Genomic DNA, 16,473 nt, shown 5'->3' on the forward strand with positions numbered 1-16,473 from the left:
TCAAGGGATAAAGTCCCAATAATTATTTTTTATAGATAATAATCTGTAAATGCTAAGAGTTTTGTCTCTGAAGGTATACACAGTTTCATCCTATGAACATCAGAGTGCACTTAGATTAAAAAAGCTATAATATTACTTGGCAGTGTTTTATGGTTTTGTGGTTTTTTTTAATTGGTGTGGGGGGGCAGTACTGCATAACCAGGTACTCTACAATGTGAGCCACTCTGCAAGCCTTTCTTTGTTTCTGTTTTCAAGATAGGATCTTACTTTATGCTCAGGGTGGCCTGGATTAGGATCCTTCTGTTTGTGTTTCCCCATGTCTCTGGTATTATAGGCACATGCCACCATGCCTAGCCCTTGTGCTTTTCCCCTGGTTTGGGACCACATATACATGCCATTGGTCAAGATGGAGTCTTGTGAACTGTTTCTGGCATCAAACGTTCCCTTATTTGTGCCTCTCAAATAGCTGGTGTGATTGATGAATCCTTGTGCCTCGTTCAGGGACCACTGTGTACATGTAGTCTGTTACTGACCAAACATCATTATGTGCTATTTACATCACACATTCTCACTTCTCACCCTCCAGAGCTAACTGCTTTAGTTTTTATATCTTATATTCCTAAGGTGTTTGGTTTTTTGGGGGGGGGATGTGTCACCGGTATAGTATCTTCCATTAGACATAATGAATTGAGCCAAACTGGCTAGGAAGAAGAAAATGATTTATCCTAGTTACATTATGAGTGGAAATTGTTTTCTGTTGAGGATTTTGAAAGCACAGGTTCTGATTTTTGGACATGATCAATAGCACTTCTCAACTCTCTTCTCAGTTTTTATGTTCTTAGAGGTTGAGAATTAGGAATTGTACTCTTCCCCCCACCCCCCCTTTTCTCAGCTTCTAGCATAGTGCTTGGCAGTCATAAATGTGTTTGAATAAGTTAGTGAGAGTTCTTGTTGTGGAAACAGCATAAAACTGCTATATGAAATCTGTTGATCAATAGAGGGTTAGGAAAAGGGAGAAAAATAGGTTGTATTGCCTAGTGCCAGTGGCTCACACCTATAATCCTAGCTACTCAAAATGTTGAGATCTGGGCTGGGAGTTTGGCCTAGTGGTAGACTGCTTGCCTAACATGCATGAAGACCTGGGTTTGATTCCTCAGTACCACATACATAGGAAAAGCTGGAAGTGGTGCTGTGGCTCAAGTGGTAGAGCTCTAGCCTTGGGAAAGCCCAAGGACAGCACTGACAAAAAAAAAAAATTGAGATCTGAGGATAATGGTTTAAAGCCATTCTGGGCAGGGAAGTCTGTGAGACTCTTAATCTCCAACTAACAACTTAAAAAAAGGCCAAAGTGGAACTGCAGCCCAAGTGGTAGAGTTCAAACATTGAGCAAAAAAGCTCAGGGACAATGCTCATGTCCTAAGTTTTAGCTCTGGGACACACACACACCCACACACACACACACACACACACACACACACACACACACACACATCCCAAAAACCAAAGGCTTTGTTGGGACAGGTGGTACTAGCTAGGAGGAATTGGACTAATGAGGTGAAAGGATGAAAAGTGTTGAAATAGATCATCAAAAGTATGAAAATAGACTGGGAATGTGGCTTAGTGATAGAGTGCTTGCCTAGCACGCGTGAAGCCCTGGGTTCAATTCTTCAGTACCACATACACAAAAAGCCAGAAGTAAGCCGTGTGCTGGTGACTCATGCCTGTAATCCTAGCTACCCAGGAGGCTGTGATCTGAGGATCGAGGTTCAAAGCCAGGCCAGGCACAAAAGTCTTTGAGACATTTATTTCCAATTAACTACCAGAAAAACCAGAAGTGGCTGTGGTTCAAGTGGTTCAAGTAGCCCAGGTGATTTGATTTTTATTGAGGTAAAAAGAACACGGCCGGGAGTTTGGCCTAGTGGTTAAAGTGCTTGCCTAGCATGCACAAAGACCCGGGTTCGATTCCTCGGTACCACATATATAGAAAAAAGCTGGAAGTGGTGCTGAGGCTCAGGTGGCAGAGCTCTAGCCTTGAGAAAGTCCAAGGACAGTGCTCAGCCCCTGAGCTCAAGCCGAGGACTGGCAAAAAAAAAAAAAAAAAGAGAACAAGACCCTATCTCTTAACTCAGAGGCTAGGTGCTGCCCTTAAGTTTTTTGCTCAAGGCTGGTCCCCTACCATTTGGCCATAGGTCCATTTCCAGCTTTTCATGGTTAAATGGAGGGAATAGTCTCATGGACTTTACTGCCCAGCTGGCTTCTAAATGTGATCATCAAATCTCAGCCTCTTGAGGAGCTACCAGGAGTGAGCCACCCCAGTGCTCAGCTTGGTGATTCATTTCTTAAAGAAATGCCTCATAAGCTGGATGTGGTGGCTCATGCCTCTAATCCTAGCTACTCAGGAGGGTGAGACCTGAGGATCACGATTCAAATACAGCCCAGGCACTAAAGACCATGAGACTCTTATCTCCAATTAACCAGTAGAAAACTGGAAGTGGCTCTGTGGCTCAAGGCGTACAGGTGGTAGCCTTGAGCTGAAGAGCTCAGGGACAGCACCCAGGCCCAGAGTCCACCCCGCACAACCAACCAAAAAAAAAAAAAACAGAAAAAGCAAAAAAAAAGAAAAAGAAAAAAGAAAAATCTCAAAAATTCAATACACTATTAAACATGTGAAAGATATTTTTTTTTTCCTTTTTCTTTTGAGCTAGGATCTGTCTGTATAGTTTAGGTTATCTTAGACTTACTGTATAGACCAGGTTGGCCTTGAATTCAGAATCCTTGTACCTCCTTAGTACTAGCATGTCCTACAACTGTCAGCCTAGCATTTAAAATTCTGTGTGTGTAAATACAGTTCTAGTTCCACTGAGACACAGAATTCCATTTCTTAATTTCACAGGTAAGGTTTTATAAATGTTACTTTTTCCATAATCTGGTCCCTATACATTTAACTTTATTTTATTATTATTATTATTATTTTTTGCCAGTTGTGGGGCTTGAACTCAGGGCCTGAGAACTGTTCTTGGACTTTTCTCAAGGCTACAGCTCTACCACTTGAGCCACAGCACCACTTCCAGCTTTTTTCTTTTTTCTATGTATGTGGTACTGAGGAATTGAACCCAGGTCTTCGTGCATGCTAGGCAAGCTCTCTACCACAAAGGCCAAACTCCCAGCCCAAACTTTATTTTACTGCCAATCCTGGGGCTTGGACTCAGGGCCTGGGCACTGTCCCTGAGCTTCTTTTTGCTCAAGACAAGCACTCTACCACTTGAGCCACAGTCACTTCTAGTGTATTTTTCTGGTTATATGGTACTGAGGAATCAAACCCAGGGCCTCATGCATGCTGGCCAATCACTCTACCACTAAGCCACATTCCCAGCCCAGATTTAACTTTATATTTTAAATAAAATACAACAACCATGCATGAAATTAAAGAGTGTTAAAGGATAAGGGAAAGTGGAAGAAAAATGAGGGAGGGGGTAAGAAGGTAATATCCTCATTACCTTATATATGTAACTGTAACCCCAGTGTATATCATCTTGACAAATAAATTAACACAAAAAGTATTACAGGAGGCTGAGGTAGAAGGATTGTGTAAATGACACTAGATTGGGCTACACAATAAGACTGTATAAAAAATACAACAAAATAGCTGGACATGGTAGGACACTAACAAAATTCCAGGAAAATGAGATGAAAGTGCTATTGAAAGTTCAAAGACAGTCAAAGTAAAGTGAAGTCCTTAACTCAAAGACAAAAAACACAAAAAAGGGTGGGGGTGTGACTGAAATGGAGAGCATTTGCCTAGTATGTTAGAAGTCCTGGGTTTAATTCCCAGCACTGGAATTTTTTTTTTTTAAAGAAAAAAAAATTTCAACCCACTTTCCAATAGTCTTTGAAAGTCCATTTGGCTGCTGGCTGAAGTTTAAATTTTACTTGTATTAGGAAGTATTTTACATAAATAACATTAAAACTGAAATTTCCACTAATTTACTTAAGGAAATACTAATTTTTATTTTAAAAAGTAATTGTAAACACACATATTGAGTTTATAACTTCTTTTGTTCAGAAATCTGGAAGTGTCACATACCAGAAATGCTGCAGAAATGCCAACATCCTGCTTGTGATTGGATGTGGAAGAACTATCTGTTGCGTTTACATTTAAACGATTCGCCCAGAATTCCTCAGCACTGATCACTTGACTTACAACAAGGTCTTTGTAAAGCTGAAATAAACCAGGATCTTCTTGGAGCATTCTGGTGATACAATATATTAAAAGTAATTCAATTTCTACACCATTTAAATAAAACACAATTAAAATAACATTTTTAAAGAAGTCTGGTGACATAAAATAACCTTTATCTACACCCCCATACCCCCCCTGGGGAGGGGGGATTAAATGGGAACACTCTCTGGAATTTCTGGGGGTTAACTGGAGATAAAAGTCTCAGATTTACCTCCTTGGGCTGGCTTTGAACTATGATCCCACAGATCTCAGTCACCTGAATAGCTCAGATTACAGGTGTGAGATAATAGAAGTCAGCTAATTTTTAGTTCATTTTTAAGCAATTAAGAGAAAGAAATTGGGGAAGGAATGCAGATAGAGATAAAAATTTGAAGTAAAGACAAAATTCTTAGCTGAGCATTAGTAGCTTATACCTAGATATTCAGGAGGCTCAAATCTGAGGATCTCAGTTTGAAGTAAGCCCAGGCATGGAGAGCCAAGGCATAGAGAAGCTGAGAATAGAGTTGTGGCCTAAGTGGTAGAGTAAAGCCTTGGGGGAAAAAAGCTAAGAGACATTCACCCTGCTCCCAAGTTCAAGCCCCGGCACTGGCACCTAAAAAAATAAGAGTAAAGTTACTAAACTCTTAGCATGGATTTGGCTTTATTAATCTTTATATTCCGGTAAGACAGAGATCGGTGTGTGTGTGTATGTTTTGGTAGAGTACTGTATTGTCTTAGACACAAGGTGAAAGGGAAGAGAGGAACTATACACTATACTAGAGATTTTCTAGTAAGCAATTTGTCATTTTGGCAAGTTCTAGGAGCTGTAAGCATGGACAGTCTGATACATATTGGTAAATGGGGGTAATTCATCTTATCGAAAATTCTCATTATTTTACATGTAATCTCACTTTTTAATTTGTTTCTTGCTCATAAACACATTTGCAACTTTTCTTTTGTAGTCCAGGGGCTTGAACTCAGGGCACAAGCACTGTCCTTGAGCTTCTTTTGCTTAAGGCTAGTACTCTACCACTTGCAGGTTTTCTGTTTATGTGGTACTAAGGAATGGAACTCAGGGCTCCAGGCCTGCTAAGCAAGCACTCTACCACTAAGCCCCTGTAATATTTTAGTATCTTCTCTGTGATAGAGAATTGGGAAGATAAACTAAGAAATCTTAGCACCTTCTATTTCACTTTTGTTCTTAATCAAATGTTATATGCAGTTAATTCACATAGGTAGTAACATGCTAAAGATGAGAACTACACACAGTGGTGAAAATACTAAAGGCTATTTTCTCATACATAGCAAAAACAGGACAAAGTGCTAGGTACTGGTGGTTCACACCTGCAATCCTAATGATTGCTAAGGTCTGAGAATTGAGATTTAAAGTGAGGTGGAGCAGAAAAGTCTGTAAGACTCTTACCAGACTCCAACTACTAAGCCCTGAGTTCAAGTCCCAGTACTGAAACAAAAAAAGGGGCAGGGGAGGTGGTATTAATAATGAGTTATTATAGGCCAGGAGCCTGGCCTAGTGGTAAAGTGCTTGCCTTGCACACACAAGCCCTAGGTTCGATTCCTTGGTACCACATACACAGAAAAAGCCAGAAGTGGTGCTGTGGCTCAAGTGGTAGAGCACTAGCATTGAGAAAGCCCAAGGACTGGCAAAAAAATAAATAAATTAAATAAATTAAAAAAATGAAAATAAGCTATTATTCTATTAAGGGTGTAGAGAAACTCTAGCATCTCTTTAAAAGACCAATCATTTCTTTCTTCACCTATTTTTTTCTTCTAGTTCCTTATTTGCTTTCCTCTTGAATTTGGGCAGTAGCTGCTGAAGGAGGTCCTTCACTGCATCTCGCTCTTTCACTGCTGTGCTTTCATTGGAAAAATGGAAGTTAGTTGTGTCTCCTGCATGCAGAACCAGTTGAAGTTGAATTTTAGCTTTTCCTTCTGGACTGATTTTTTGACCTAAAAAGGAAGCATGCAACTTATTAGATAAGGATAGTCATATAGTAGAAAATGCTAGCCATTGTTAATTCTATTCTCAATAACATTCAGGATAGCCTGGGCTTTATCAGCTGTGTTCCAATCGTAATGCTTTTTCAGAAATATCTTTTTCTCTAAGAATCCCTTATAACCAGAGCTACAGGATGAAATGGGAGTTTCTTGAGCTGTTTATGCCCTAACGGGCACAATTCTTCAGTCTTTGCAAACCAAATAGCTAGGTTTATGGGCTTAAGCTACCATGGTCAGCTTATCCAACTATAGGAGCAAAATTGTATGGAGATATCTATAAAGCACGGTATACATGTATGGAAATCTGCACATGGTCTATTAATAAGGAAAAAATCAAGTTATAGAATAGTATAAAAATAATGAGAAACAAACCCACCAAGACTACAAAAACAATTTTAGGATATAGCCCAATGCAGAATGCTTGCTAGAATGCATAAAACCTGTGTTTCCTTTCCAGTACTACAAAAAGAAAGTGGATATAATACTGTACAAATATGATACATATATGTAAAATGTAATATATTTGACTTACATTTAATGTCTGCATACATATGGCTGATTGTGAATCTATCTTTGCCTTCAGGTGCCCAAGCAATTCTTTCTGCCATGAGGTATAGAGCTCCATCCTGCTTCTTTTGACGCACCTTTTTTACAATCAACAAAACTTCTTCAGATGAAGTTGCCATGATGGCTATCAGAGAAATAAAAGGAAGAAAAGGTGAAATGTTCTGTTATAAAAGTTGCATGTCATTATTCCTCTACAAATTTCATTTTTCTCATACCACAGGTGTGAATTAACACAACACAGTTTATAAGAATTGGTGGTTTCTCAAACAATCTTTACATATACTAATAAGAGTTATGAATTTATTTTCCCCATTTGTTTGTTTATAAAGACATGACATGAACTCAGGCACCAATGGCACAAGAAAAGATAAAGTCTCACTATAAAATGTAATCTTATATCTAATCTATATTTAATATTAAAACTTCACTGAATAGGTACTAATTGTCTCAACTGAAACAACTAAGATCACAAAACCATTCAGAGCGGAAAACAACCCCAAATTCCTTCCTTTTTCCTTCCTTGAACTCAGGGCCTGAGCACTGTCTTTGGACTTTCTCAAAACTAGAGCTCTACCACTTGAGCCACAGCACTACTTCTGGCTTTCTGTGTATAGGTAGCTAGGGATCAAACTTTCATGCAAGCTATGCAAGCACTCTAACTACTAGGCCAAACTCCTGGCCCAAACTCCAAATTTCTTGACTGCTGGTCTAAGTTTCTTTCATTACCTAAATAAAATTAAGTTTTCCCAAGTACCAGTGACTCATACCTATAATCGTAGCTACTCAGAAGGTTGGGATCTGAGGATAGTGCTTCAAAGCTAGCTTAGGAAGAAAGTCTGTGATGCTCTTATTTCCAATTAACCAACAAAAAGCTGCAACTGGAGCTGTGGCTCAAGTAATAAAGTATTGGTCTTAAGAAAAGAAGTGGAAGGACAGCACACAGGCCCCAAGTTCAAGCCCCCAGGACTGACACACAAAAATGAACAAGACCTGAAACAGTTATTAATATTTAAAATTTCAGGTACTGATTTTCCTTTTGTGTGTATGTGCCAGTACTGAGGTTTGAACCTGGCCTCATATTCTTTATTGCTTTTTCTGATCAAGGCTGATGTTCTAACACTTCAGCCCCTTCTACCTCCAGCTTTTCTACTGGCTAACTGGAGAATAGTTTCTCAGATTTGTCTGCCCAGGTTTACTTCAAACCAGGATCTTCAGAGTCTCAAGCTCCTGAGTACCTAGTACTACATGTGGGTGACTAGTGTTCTTCCATCTTTTTTCCCCCCCATTCCTGGGCTTGAGCTCAGGGCCTGAGCACTGGGCTTTCTCAACTAAGATCACAAAACCATTCAGAGTGGAAAACAACCCCAAATTCCTTCCTTTTTCCTTCCTTGAACTCAGGGCCTGAGCACTGTCTTTGGACTTTCTCAAAACTAGAGCTCTACCACTTGAGCCTCAGCACCACTTCTAGCTTTTGTTTTTTTTTCTATGTATGTAGTACCAAGGAATCGAACCCAGGTCTTTGTGCATGCTAGGCAAGCACTCTACCACTAGGTCAAACTCCCGGTAACTGCTCTCCATGTCTTGGTCAATGATTCTTTTTTTTTTTTTTTTTTTTTTTTGCCAGTCCTGTGCTTGAGCTCAGGGCCTGAGCACTGTCCTTGGACTTTCTCAAGGCTAAAGCTCTACCACTTGAGCCTCAGCACCACTTTGGCTTTTTTTTTTGTTGTATGTATGTGGTACGGAGGAATCAAACCGGGGCCTTTGTGCATGCTAGGCAAGCACTCTATCACTAGGCCAAATTCCTGGCCTAAAATTTACAGATTTTTTTTTTTTTTTTGCCAGTCCTGGGCTTGAGCTCAGGGACTGAACACTGTTCTTGGACTTTGTCAAGGCTAGAGCTCTACCACTTGAGCCTCAGCACCACTTCTGGCTTTTTTCTATGTATGCAGTACTGAGGAATAGAACCCGGTCTTCATGCATGCTAGGCAAGCACTCTACCACTAGGCCAAGCTTCCGGCCTATGATTCATTTTTATATGACAAATCAACTATGTAGGAAATTCTCTGGAGCTCTTTCTCTCCTGGGAATCTTAAGTGTTCAACAAATTGTTGAGGGTTGAGAGTGGCTAACCTGAAATAGCTCTCTGAGCTCAATAGGAAAGCTGCCAAGAATGGAAGTGATGTTTGCTGTAGCAGATGACAGGGAAGCATAAATAAGTAATTTCTGGTAAAATTGTCACTTTAGCTTTCATTCATAAAGGGACAGCTTACAAAATACTTAAAAAATGTACTGTCTTTAGTCAGAGCTTAAATTTTAGAGAAGGTGGGATATGTAGGTATCATACAAATTGGGCCAGGATTGTGGCTCCCCATATGGTATTGCATTTGTCTAGCAAGTGCAAGGCTTTGGGTTCAACTCCCAGCATTATAAAAAGAAAGAAAGAAAGAAAAAAACATATGAAATCTTCATTCCTCTGAAGCTGATTATCTGAATTGTGCTTAGTTAGATGTTCCATTTATAGATCCACCCCCAGACTCCCACTCCCCCACAGGTGTCTCACTAGGCGGCTCAAGCTGGTCTCAAATTGCTGGCTTTTAAGTGATCCTTAGCATTCTGAGTGGCAAGTGCCACCATCTCCAGTTTTTTAGGATACCCTTCAATGTCTTTTGTGATTTCTGGAATTCAGTTAAAAATTTATCTGAAGCAACAAGTGTTTATCTTGCTTTAGGGTGTCAAGCATTCTACTCACTTCCTTCAACTGGTTTTTACTGATTTTTTTTCCTTCAGACTATTTTATGCTTCAATGTCATTAGCAAAGGTCTGCTATTTTTTTCTTAGTAACATTCCCAATATTTGTAATTAATACTTAATCCAATTTTTTAGGATTCAGTGATTTCTAGGTAAGATGTTTGTTAAAAGAATACAATCTTGGCAAGAGATAAGAAACCTTTGAACATACATCCTTGGCTCAACTTCAGAGAACACTATTGCTCACTTCACAGATTACAATACCATTTCTTACACAGATTCCAGTAACAATCCTGTCCTATAAGGAAACAGAAATTGAAACAGGAAATATCTACAATGATTGAACACAAAATTTTAATTATTGCAACTCTGCATTTCCCATTCTATCTTCCTTTCCCAAAGAGCAGAGAAAAAGAGGCAATAAATGAAATTAAACTCATCACCCCCCCCCCCTTTCTGGCCAGTCCTGGGGCTTGAACTCAGGGCCAGCGCACTGTCCTTAAGCTTTCTCAAGGGTAGTGCACTACTGCTTGAGCCACAGCACCACTTATGGTATTTTCTGTGTATGTTGTACCAAGGAATCAAACAGGGCTTTGTGCATGCTAAGCAAGCACTCTACCACTAGGTCACACTCCTGGCCCACTCCTATCCTTTTTTTTTTTTTTTTTTAGAAAGAAAGAAACGCAGGCAGGCTGGTGGCTAGAGAGCTGCTGTTATCAGCATAAAAAAAAAGACATTTAGCCAGCATGATGGCTCATGGGAGAGGGGGGGAATCTCAACTTTAATAAACCAATAAAAATTTTGCCTGAGCCTGCCAAGACTGTGCAAATATTCAGAGAAAAAAAAATAAAGTAAAACAGCCTGGAGGTATGGCTCAAACGGTACTCTGAATTCCAACCCAACCCTAGTTACAGCCCCCACCAAAGGAGATGTATTAAGTTGCTTGCCACAATCAATCAGAAAATATTTCAAAAATTCAGCATTACAGGGAGTAGGACCTTAGCAGTATGTAAACAGGAACTAAAATGTGCTGTTTTAATCACAGTTTCACAAACAAGGAAGATCTTAAGAGATGTAGTAAATTTAGGGCAAAGTACCTTTTCATTTATAGCAGTTCAAGAAAAAAAGAAAGTAATAGAAATGTTTAAGAAAACTGAGTGGCACTGTGGCTCAAGAGGTACGCTGGTAGCCTTGAGCTGAAGAGCTCAGAAACAATGCCCAGAGTTCAAATGCCATGACAGACAGGTGAGGTAGCTAATGCCTGTAATCCTGTTACTCAGGAGACTGAGATCTGAGGCTCTCATTCAAAGCCAGCCAAGGTATACTAAAGTCTGTGAGACTTTTATCTCCAATTAACCACTAGAAAACCGGAAGTAGTCTTGTAGTCTGGTGGTTCAAGTGGTAAAGCACTAGCCTTGAGCTGAAGAGGTCAATGACAGCGCCCAGGCCCAGAGTTCCAGTTCCAAGACTGACAAAACAACAAACAAAAAAGTGCCTTGACTCACAAAAATGAAACAAAACAAAAACAACAACAAAAAGACCCAGACAAAAAAACAAAACAAAACTGGAGCCGGGTGTGTTGCCTATAATTCTAGCTACTCTGGAGGCTGAGAACTGAGGATCAAGGTTCAAAGCTATTCTGGGCATTAAAGAATAGGAGACTCATCTCCAATTAATCTCTAGAAAACAGAAAGTGGTGCTCTGGCTCCAGGGGTAGGGAGGTAACCTTGAGCTAAAGAGCTCAGGGACAGTGCCCAGGTCCAGAGTTCAAGCCCCACAACTGAAGGGAGGAAAAAAAAATGAAGAAAAAAAGAAAACAGGATGGAATCCAATCATACTTCATGCTGCCATTACTAAAGTTAAAGGAAGATTAATGAATCATTAATCAAAGTGTACTATTAGACCAATGCCTGACACTGCCACACTAAAGGCAGGTAAAGGGAAAAGAACAAGGTCACCTCTAGTAGCAGTATTCATAAGGCAGAACTGGTGGCTAAAGTATTAGGAAAGCTAAACTACTACTACTACTAATAAAAGCAGCACAGAGCATACTTTGAGTAGTGATATAAGAATGACAAGCTACAAGCCTTGAGTCTAGTAGGCACATGAAGCATTCACAGCTGACTGGAGTAGAATCATTTGCTTCACTGCTTTCTGTCTTGTTTTTTTTGGTCAGTCATGGGGCTTCAACTCTGGGCCTGGGCGCTGTCCCTGAGCTCTTCAGCTCAAGGCTACAGTGTTACCGCATGAGCCACAGCTTTGCTTCCTGTTTCTAGTGGTTAATTAGGAGATAAGAGTCTCTCAGACTTTAGTGCCAAGGCTGGCTTTGAACTGAGATCCTCAGAAAGAGCCGGGCACTATGGCTCACGCCTGTTATCCTAGCTACTCAGGAGACTGAGATCTGAGGATCAAGGTTCAAAGCCAGCACAGGCACAAAAGGACCTGAGACTCTTATACGGGAAGTGAGGCTTGGCTCAAGGGTAGGATGGTAGCCTTGAGCTGAAGAGCTCAAGGGTAGTGCGCAGACCAAGTTCAAGCCCCTTGACCCACAAAAAAGAAGGAAGGGAGGGAAGGAGGAAGAGAGGGAAGGCAAGGTTTTTCTAGCTAGCTTTCTGAAAAAACTGTCCACATCTGCTCAAGTATGTTCCAGAAGCTATGCTATCAAGTGTGAGCACCATTACTCCAACTAAACAAATTTATTCATTCACAGAGAAAAGGGCAATTTCTTTTGGATCCCATTTTGTGGTCCAGAAATATGCCATCATTCTTTTCATTTTTCTTAGCCTCTGGCTCCTTAATGTACTTACAACTTGTTTTATTATTTTTTTCTTTCTTACCTCTTAATTTCAGTGTATGTAATTACTAGGTGGAAAAAATGCTTTTAACTTTTGGGGGGAGAGCGGTCATAGAGCTTGAACTTGGTCTGGGCACTGTCCTTGAGCTCTTCAGCTCAAGGCTACCACCCTACCCTTGTGCCAAGCCCCACTTCCTGTTTTCTAGAGGTTAATTGGAGATAAGAGTCTCGGGTGTTTTGTACCTGGTCTGGCTTTGAACCTTGATCCTTAGATCTCAGTCTCCTAAGTAGCAAGGATTACAGGTGTGAGCCACCGCATTAGCTAATACTTTTAAATTTTTATGCTACGTTCTAAATTAAGAGAAAGTAATCTTTGGTGCTCAGGTGAGTCATTTTCTTGATGAAATTCAATCTTCTTGATAGTTCTTCCAACTCACTAGTTTCCTTGGTGAATCTGAACACCATATAAACATAGTTCTCTTCTAAGCATTGTGAGAGAATACTAAATGAAAATTCCAGTATAGTTCTGAATGGTAGGGCAGAATGATTTTTTTTTCCAGTTGTAGGGCTTTAACTCTGGGCCTGGGCACGTCTCTGAGCTCTTCAGTTCCAGGCTAGCACTCTAGCCACCGTGCCACCTGCAGTTTTCTGGTGGTTAATTGGAGATAGAGTCTCACAGACTTTCATGTCCTGGCTGGCTTTGAACTACAATCTTCAGATCTCAGCCTCCTGAGTAGCTAGGATTACAGGTATGAGCCACCAACACCTAGCGCATATATATAGTGGAAGATTTTACTTTATTATCAATTTCAAACTAAATATAGTTTATTTGCTTTGAGACAATCTTAACAAGTTGCTCAGGCCAACTTCAAACTCAATTCTCCTGCCTCCACCTCTCCAACAAGTATCTGGGATTATAGGAAATTGCACTTTTTTTTTTTTTGTCAATGCTAGGGCTTGCACTGTCCTTAAGATTTCTCAAGGTTAGTGCTCTACCACTGGAGCCACAGCACTACTTCCAGCTTTTTCTGGATATGTGGTACTGAGGAATCTAACCCAGGGCTTTGTACATGCTAGATAGGCACTCTACCACTAGGCCACTCTCTTGGCCCCTCTACTGTATAGTCCTTAAAATTAAACTACCTGATGGTAGCCTTGAGCTGAAGAGCTCAGGGACAACCCCTAAGTGCAAGCCTCATGATCCACCAAAAAAAAAAAAAAAAAAAAAACCAGGAGTTTGGCTTAGTGGTAGAATGCTTGCCTAGTATACATGAAGACCTGGGTTCAATTCCTCGCTACTACATATATAGAAAAAGCCAGAAGTGGTGCTATGGCACAAGTGGTAGAGCTCTAGCCTTGAGAAAGCCCAAGGACAGTGCTCAGGCCCTGAGCTTTTAAGCCCTAGGACTTACAAAAAAAAAAAAAAAATACTCAGAAAACCAAAAAACTAACTACCCAGTCCAATGCTGGCCTTAATATACATATATAATAGATATATATTATATATAATATATATGTACATATTATATGCATTTCTAAATTCAATTGTTTGGTGTTTTTAATTAGTAAGAGTAATAGTACTTGCCAGTCATACAGGCGAAAGTGGATGTGAGGGCAGTCTGACTGTGACATACATTACCCCATTAAGCATCAATGTTGATTCAGCTGATCTGTCTAGCTGGGTGGGTATCCCCTTCCTGACAGAAGAAGGGAATACTTCTATACATGGTCTCAAGAGAGGATGAAGAAGGTATAGCTTGGTGGAAGAGTTCATGCTTATCACATGTGAAGCCCTGAGTTCCATTCCCAGCACTGCCCAAAAGACAAAAAGCCTATGTCAAAGTGCTCAGTGAATTGCATGTTATTGCCATTATCTACAATGTTACCAAAATATTCTCTGAATATAACCAAAGCTTTCATAGAAATAGTGTTGATTCTATTTTTCCTCTTCTTTCCTATTAACCTCTACTTATTTTAACTGTTAATAGACTATGATCTCAAGCCTCCCAAATACATTGTTTCATTGCTTGAAACACTTAATTGTGTAATGATTAATCTTAAGTTTCCCTCGTCTCACTCTGAACCTGCTTGATTTCTCCACCTACGATACTTCAGGGGCATACACCCCAGTACCAGCACACACACAAAGAAAGTGATGTAGAGGATAAGGCATATAACTCAAGGGTAACACTTGCTAACATACATAAGACCATGCACTTGATTACTAGCACAGAATTGGGGGAGAAGTAGAATTTTTGAAATATGCTAAAAAGACTAAACGGACTTTGTGATACTAATTTTTATTGGTAAAACAACACTTACTTTTTGACATTGTCTAGTAAATATTTAGAAATGTTTTAGAGAGTAAAGTGTGTTGCGTCCTGGTGGTTTACAACTCTAATCTTAACTACTCAGGAGCTAAATCTGAAGATTGTTTTAAGAAGAAAGATTTGAAGTCAGCTGGGGTAGAAAAGTCCATAAGACTCTTATTTGCAATTAATCACCAAAAAGTTGCAAGTAGAGGTATGGTTCAAGTGGTGGAGCCCTAACCTTGAGTGGAATAGCCCAAGCAAGAACATGAAGCCCTGAGTTCAAGCCACAATAGTGGTATAAAAAAAGGTTTATGAAGCTAGGCACTGTGGCTCATGCCTGTAATCCTAGCTACTCAGGAGGCTGAGATCTAAGGATCAAAGTTCAAAGCCAGCCCGGGCACAAAATGACCTGGGACTCTTATCTCCAATTAATCTCTAGAAAACAGGAAATTGGGGTTTGGCTGAAGGGTAGCCTTGAGCTGAAGAGCTCAAGGACAACACCCAAGCTGAGTACAAGCCTCATGACCCCCCCCAAAAAAAGTTCTGTGATATACCATATATTTTCTTTTTTATATGATAGATAGAGGGGAAAAGCAGAACCTTACTTTGGTTTTTAATCTACAAAATTGTTTCCATAGGGCTATGGCATTTCCTCGGTGCCATCTACTTCCAATTCTAAATCCATCAAGGAGAATAGTAATGCTGCAATCATCAAGAGGTTTAACCATCACAGTGCCATGGTTCTGGCAGCTGGTCTCAGGAAACAGTTAAGTATACATGCAAAGACTTAGTCACTAGGCTTTTCAGGATATACAGATGGAGTTGTGGTTTTCTGTTTTGGTGTCCTGCTTTAACATTCATGTTTTTCCCTTTGTTTTTAAGACAAGCACAAAATGAACAAAATGGTGAACCCAGCCACTCGGATGGAAATTCTGGAGATGCTGACTGCTTTCAGCCAGCAGTCAAAAGGGTATGGGCACAAAATTTGGACCATTTGGGGCTTGGGTTTCTCCAGGTATAAAGTATCTATAAATACTTTGTATTGCTTATTACATATTATGAAGTATGTCTGACCAAAACATTGTTTCACTTCAAGTATCGAGCATTATAAATCTGTTCAACTTTATCAAGTAAATTGGCTACACAGTTCTGTCTTTGTTTTGCTTATGTGCCATTTCTCGTACTTGAATTCCAGGCCTGGCACTGTCCCAGGGTTGATTTCCTCCAAAGCTTACACGTGAGCCACAGCTCCATTTCCATCTTTTGGTTCTTGATTAGAAATGTGTCTCACAGACTTTCTTGATCAAGGTGGCTTTGAACTGTGATTTCAGATCTCAGCCTTCTGAGTAGCTAGAATTATAGGGATGAGCCAGTGGGCTTGTTTTTTGAGAACTATGGTTTGAACTCAGGGCCTTGCAATTGGAAGGCAGGTGCTCTTCTCTAACACTTGGAACCATGCCCACAGTTTAGTCCTTACATTGTTTAGGTATACCTGCGTCAGTACTAGAAATAAGTAATGAAGCTACTTTAGAGGGCAATTTGGCAATACATATGAAATTTTAAAGGTGTATGACCGTAATTTCTCTTGTGGAGAGTGATATACTTGTAGGCATTTAAGAAAAAGATATGTGTAAAGATTTAAATACAAATGCACAATACAATGTTATAGTAGATTTATAGAGATGTGAGAGATAGACAGACAGATAGATAGATAGATAGATAGATAGATAGATATAAAATAGAGATATATCTTGGTATATGTAGTAAATTGACAGAATGGGGATTGATTAAATGACTTAAAAGGGATTAATGAAAGG

The 16,473-nt window shown here is 39.9% G+C and overlaps 3 protein-coding genes across 3 annotated transcripts in view; 2 read left to right on the forward strand and 1 right to left on the reverse strand.

The window, feature by feature from the left end:
- Positions 1-6,922, reverse strand: LOC150053111 (general transcription factor IIH subunit 1-like). Its single transcript, XM_090349260.1, has 5 exons — positions 6,768-6,922; positions 5,995-6,187; positions 4,085-4,250; positions 268-507; positions 1-90 (listed from the first exon to the last, which is right to left on the reverse strand). Exons 1-5 carry the CDS (start codon positions 6,919-6,921, stop codon positions 1-3), a joined length of 843 nt encoding a protein of 280 aa, XP_090205386.1. The 5' UTR covers position 6,922.
- Positions 6,870-16,473, forward strand: part of LOC150053112 (BLOC-2 complex member HPS5-like) — a 27,242-nt gene continuing 17,638 nt past the window's right edge. Inside the window, exon 1 of the mRNA XM_090348036.1 lies at positions 6,870-6,953. The gene's annotated coding sequence lies outside the window, so the exon portion shown is untranslated. The remainder of the gene's footprint in view (positions 6,954-16,473) is intronic.
- The window catches only part of LOC150053113 (general transcription factor IIH subunit 1-like), an 8,175-nt gene continuing 6,978 nt past the window's right edge, over positions 15,277-16,473 (forward strand). Inside the window, exons 1-2 of the mRNA XM_090349261.1 lie at positions 15,277-15,422; positions 15,539-15,626. Of these exons, the coding sequence (XP_090205387.1) occupies positions 15,394-15,422; positions 15,539-15,626 (117 nt within the window). The 5' untranslated portion in view covers positions 15,277-15,393. The remainder of the gene's footprint in view (positions 15,423-15,538; positions 15,627-16,473) is intronic.

Source organism: Megascapheus bottae, chromosome 16, assembly GCF_031878675.1.
Source record: "Megascapheus bottae isolate mThoBot1 chromosome 16, mThoBot2.hap1, whole genome shotgun sequence".
NCBI classification, from domain to species: domain Eukaryota; kingdom Metazoa; phylum Chordata; class Mammalia; order Rodentia; family Geomyidae; genus Megascapheus; species Megascapheus bottae.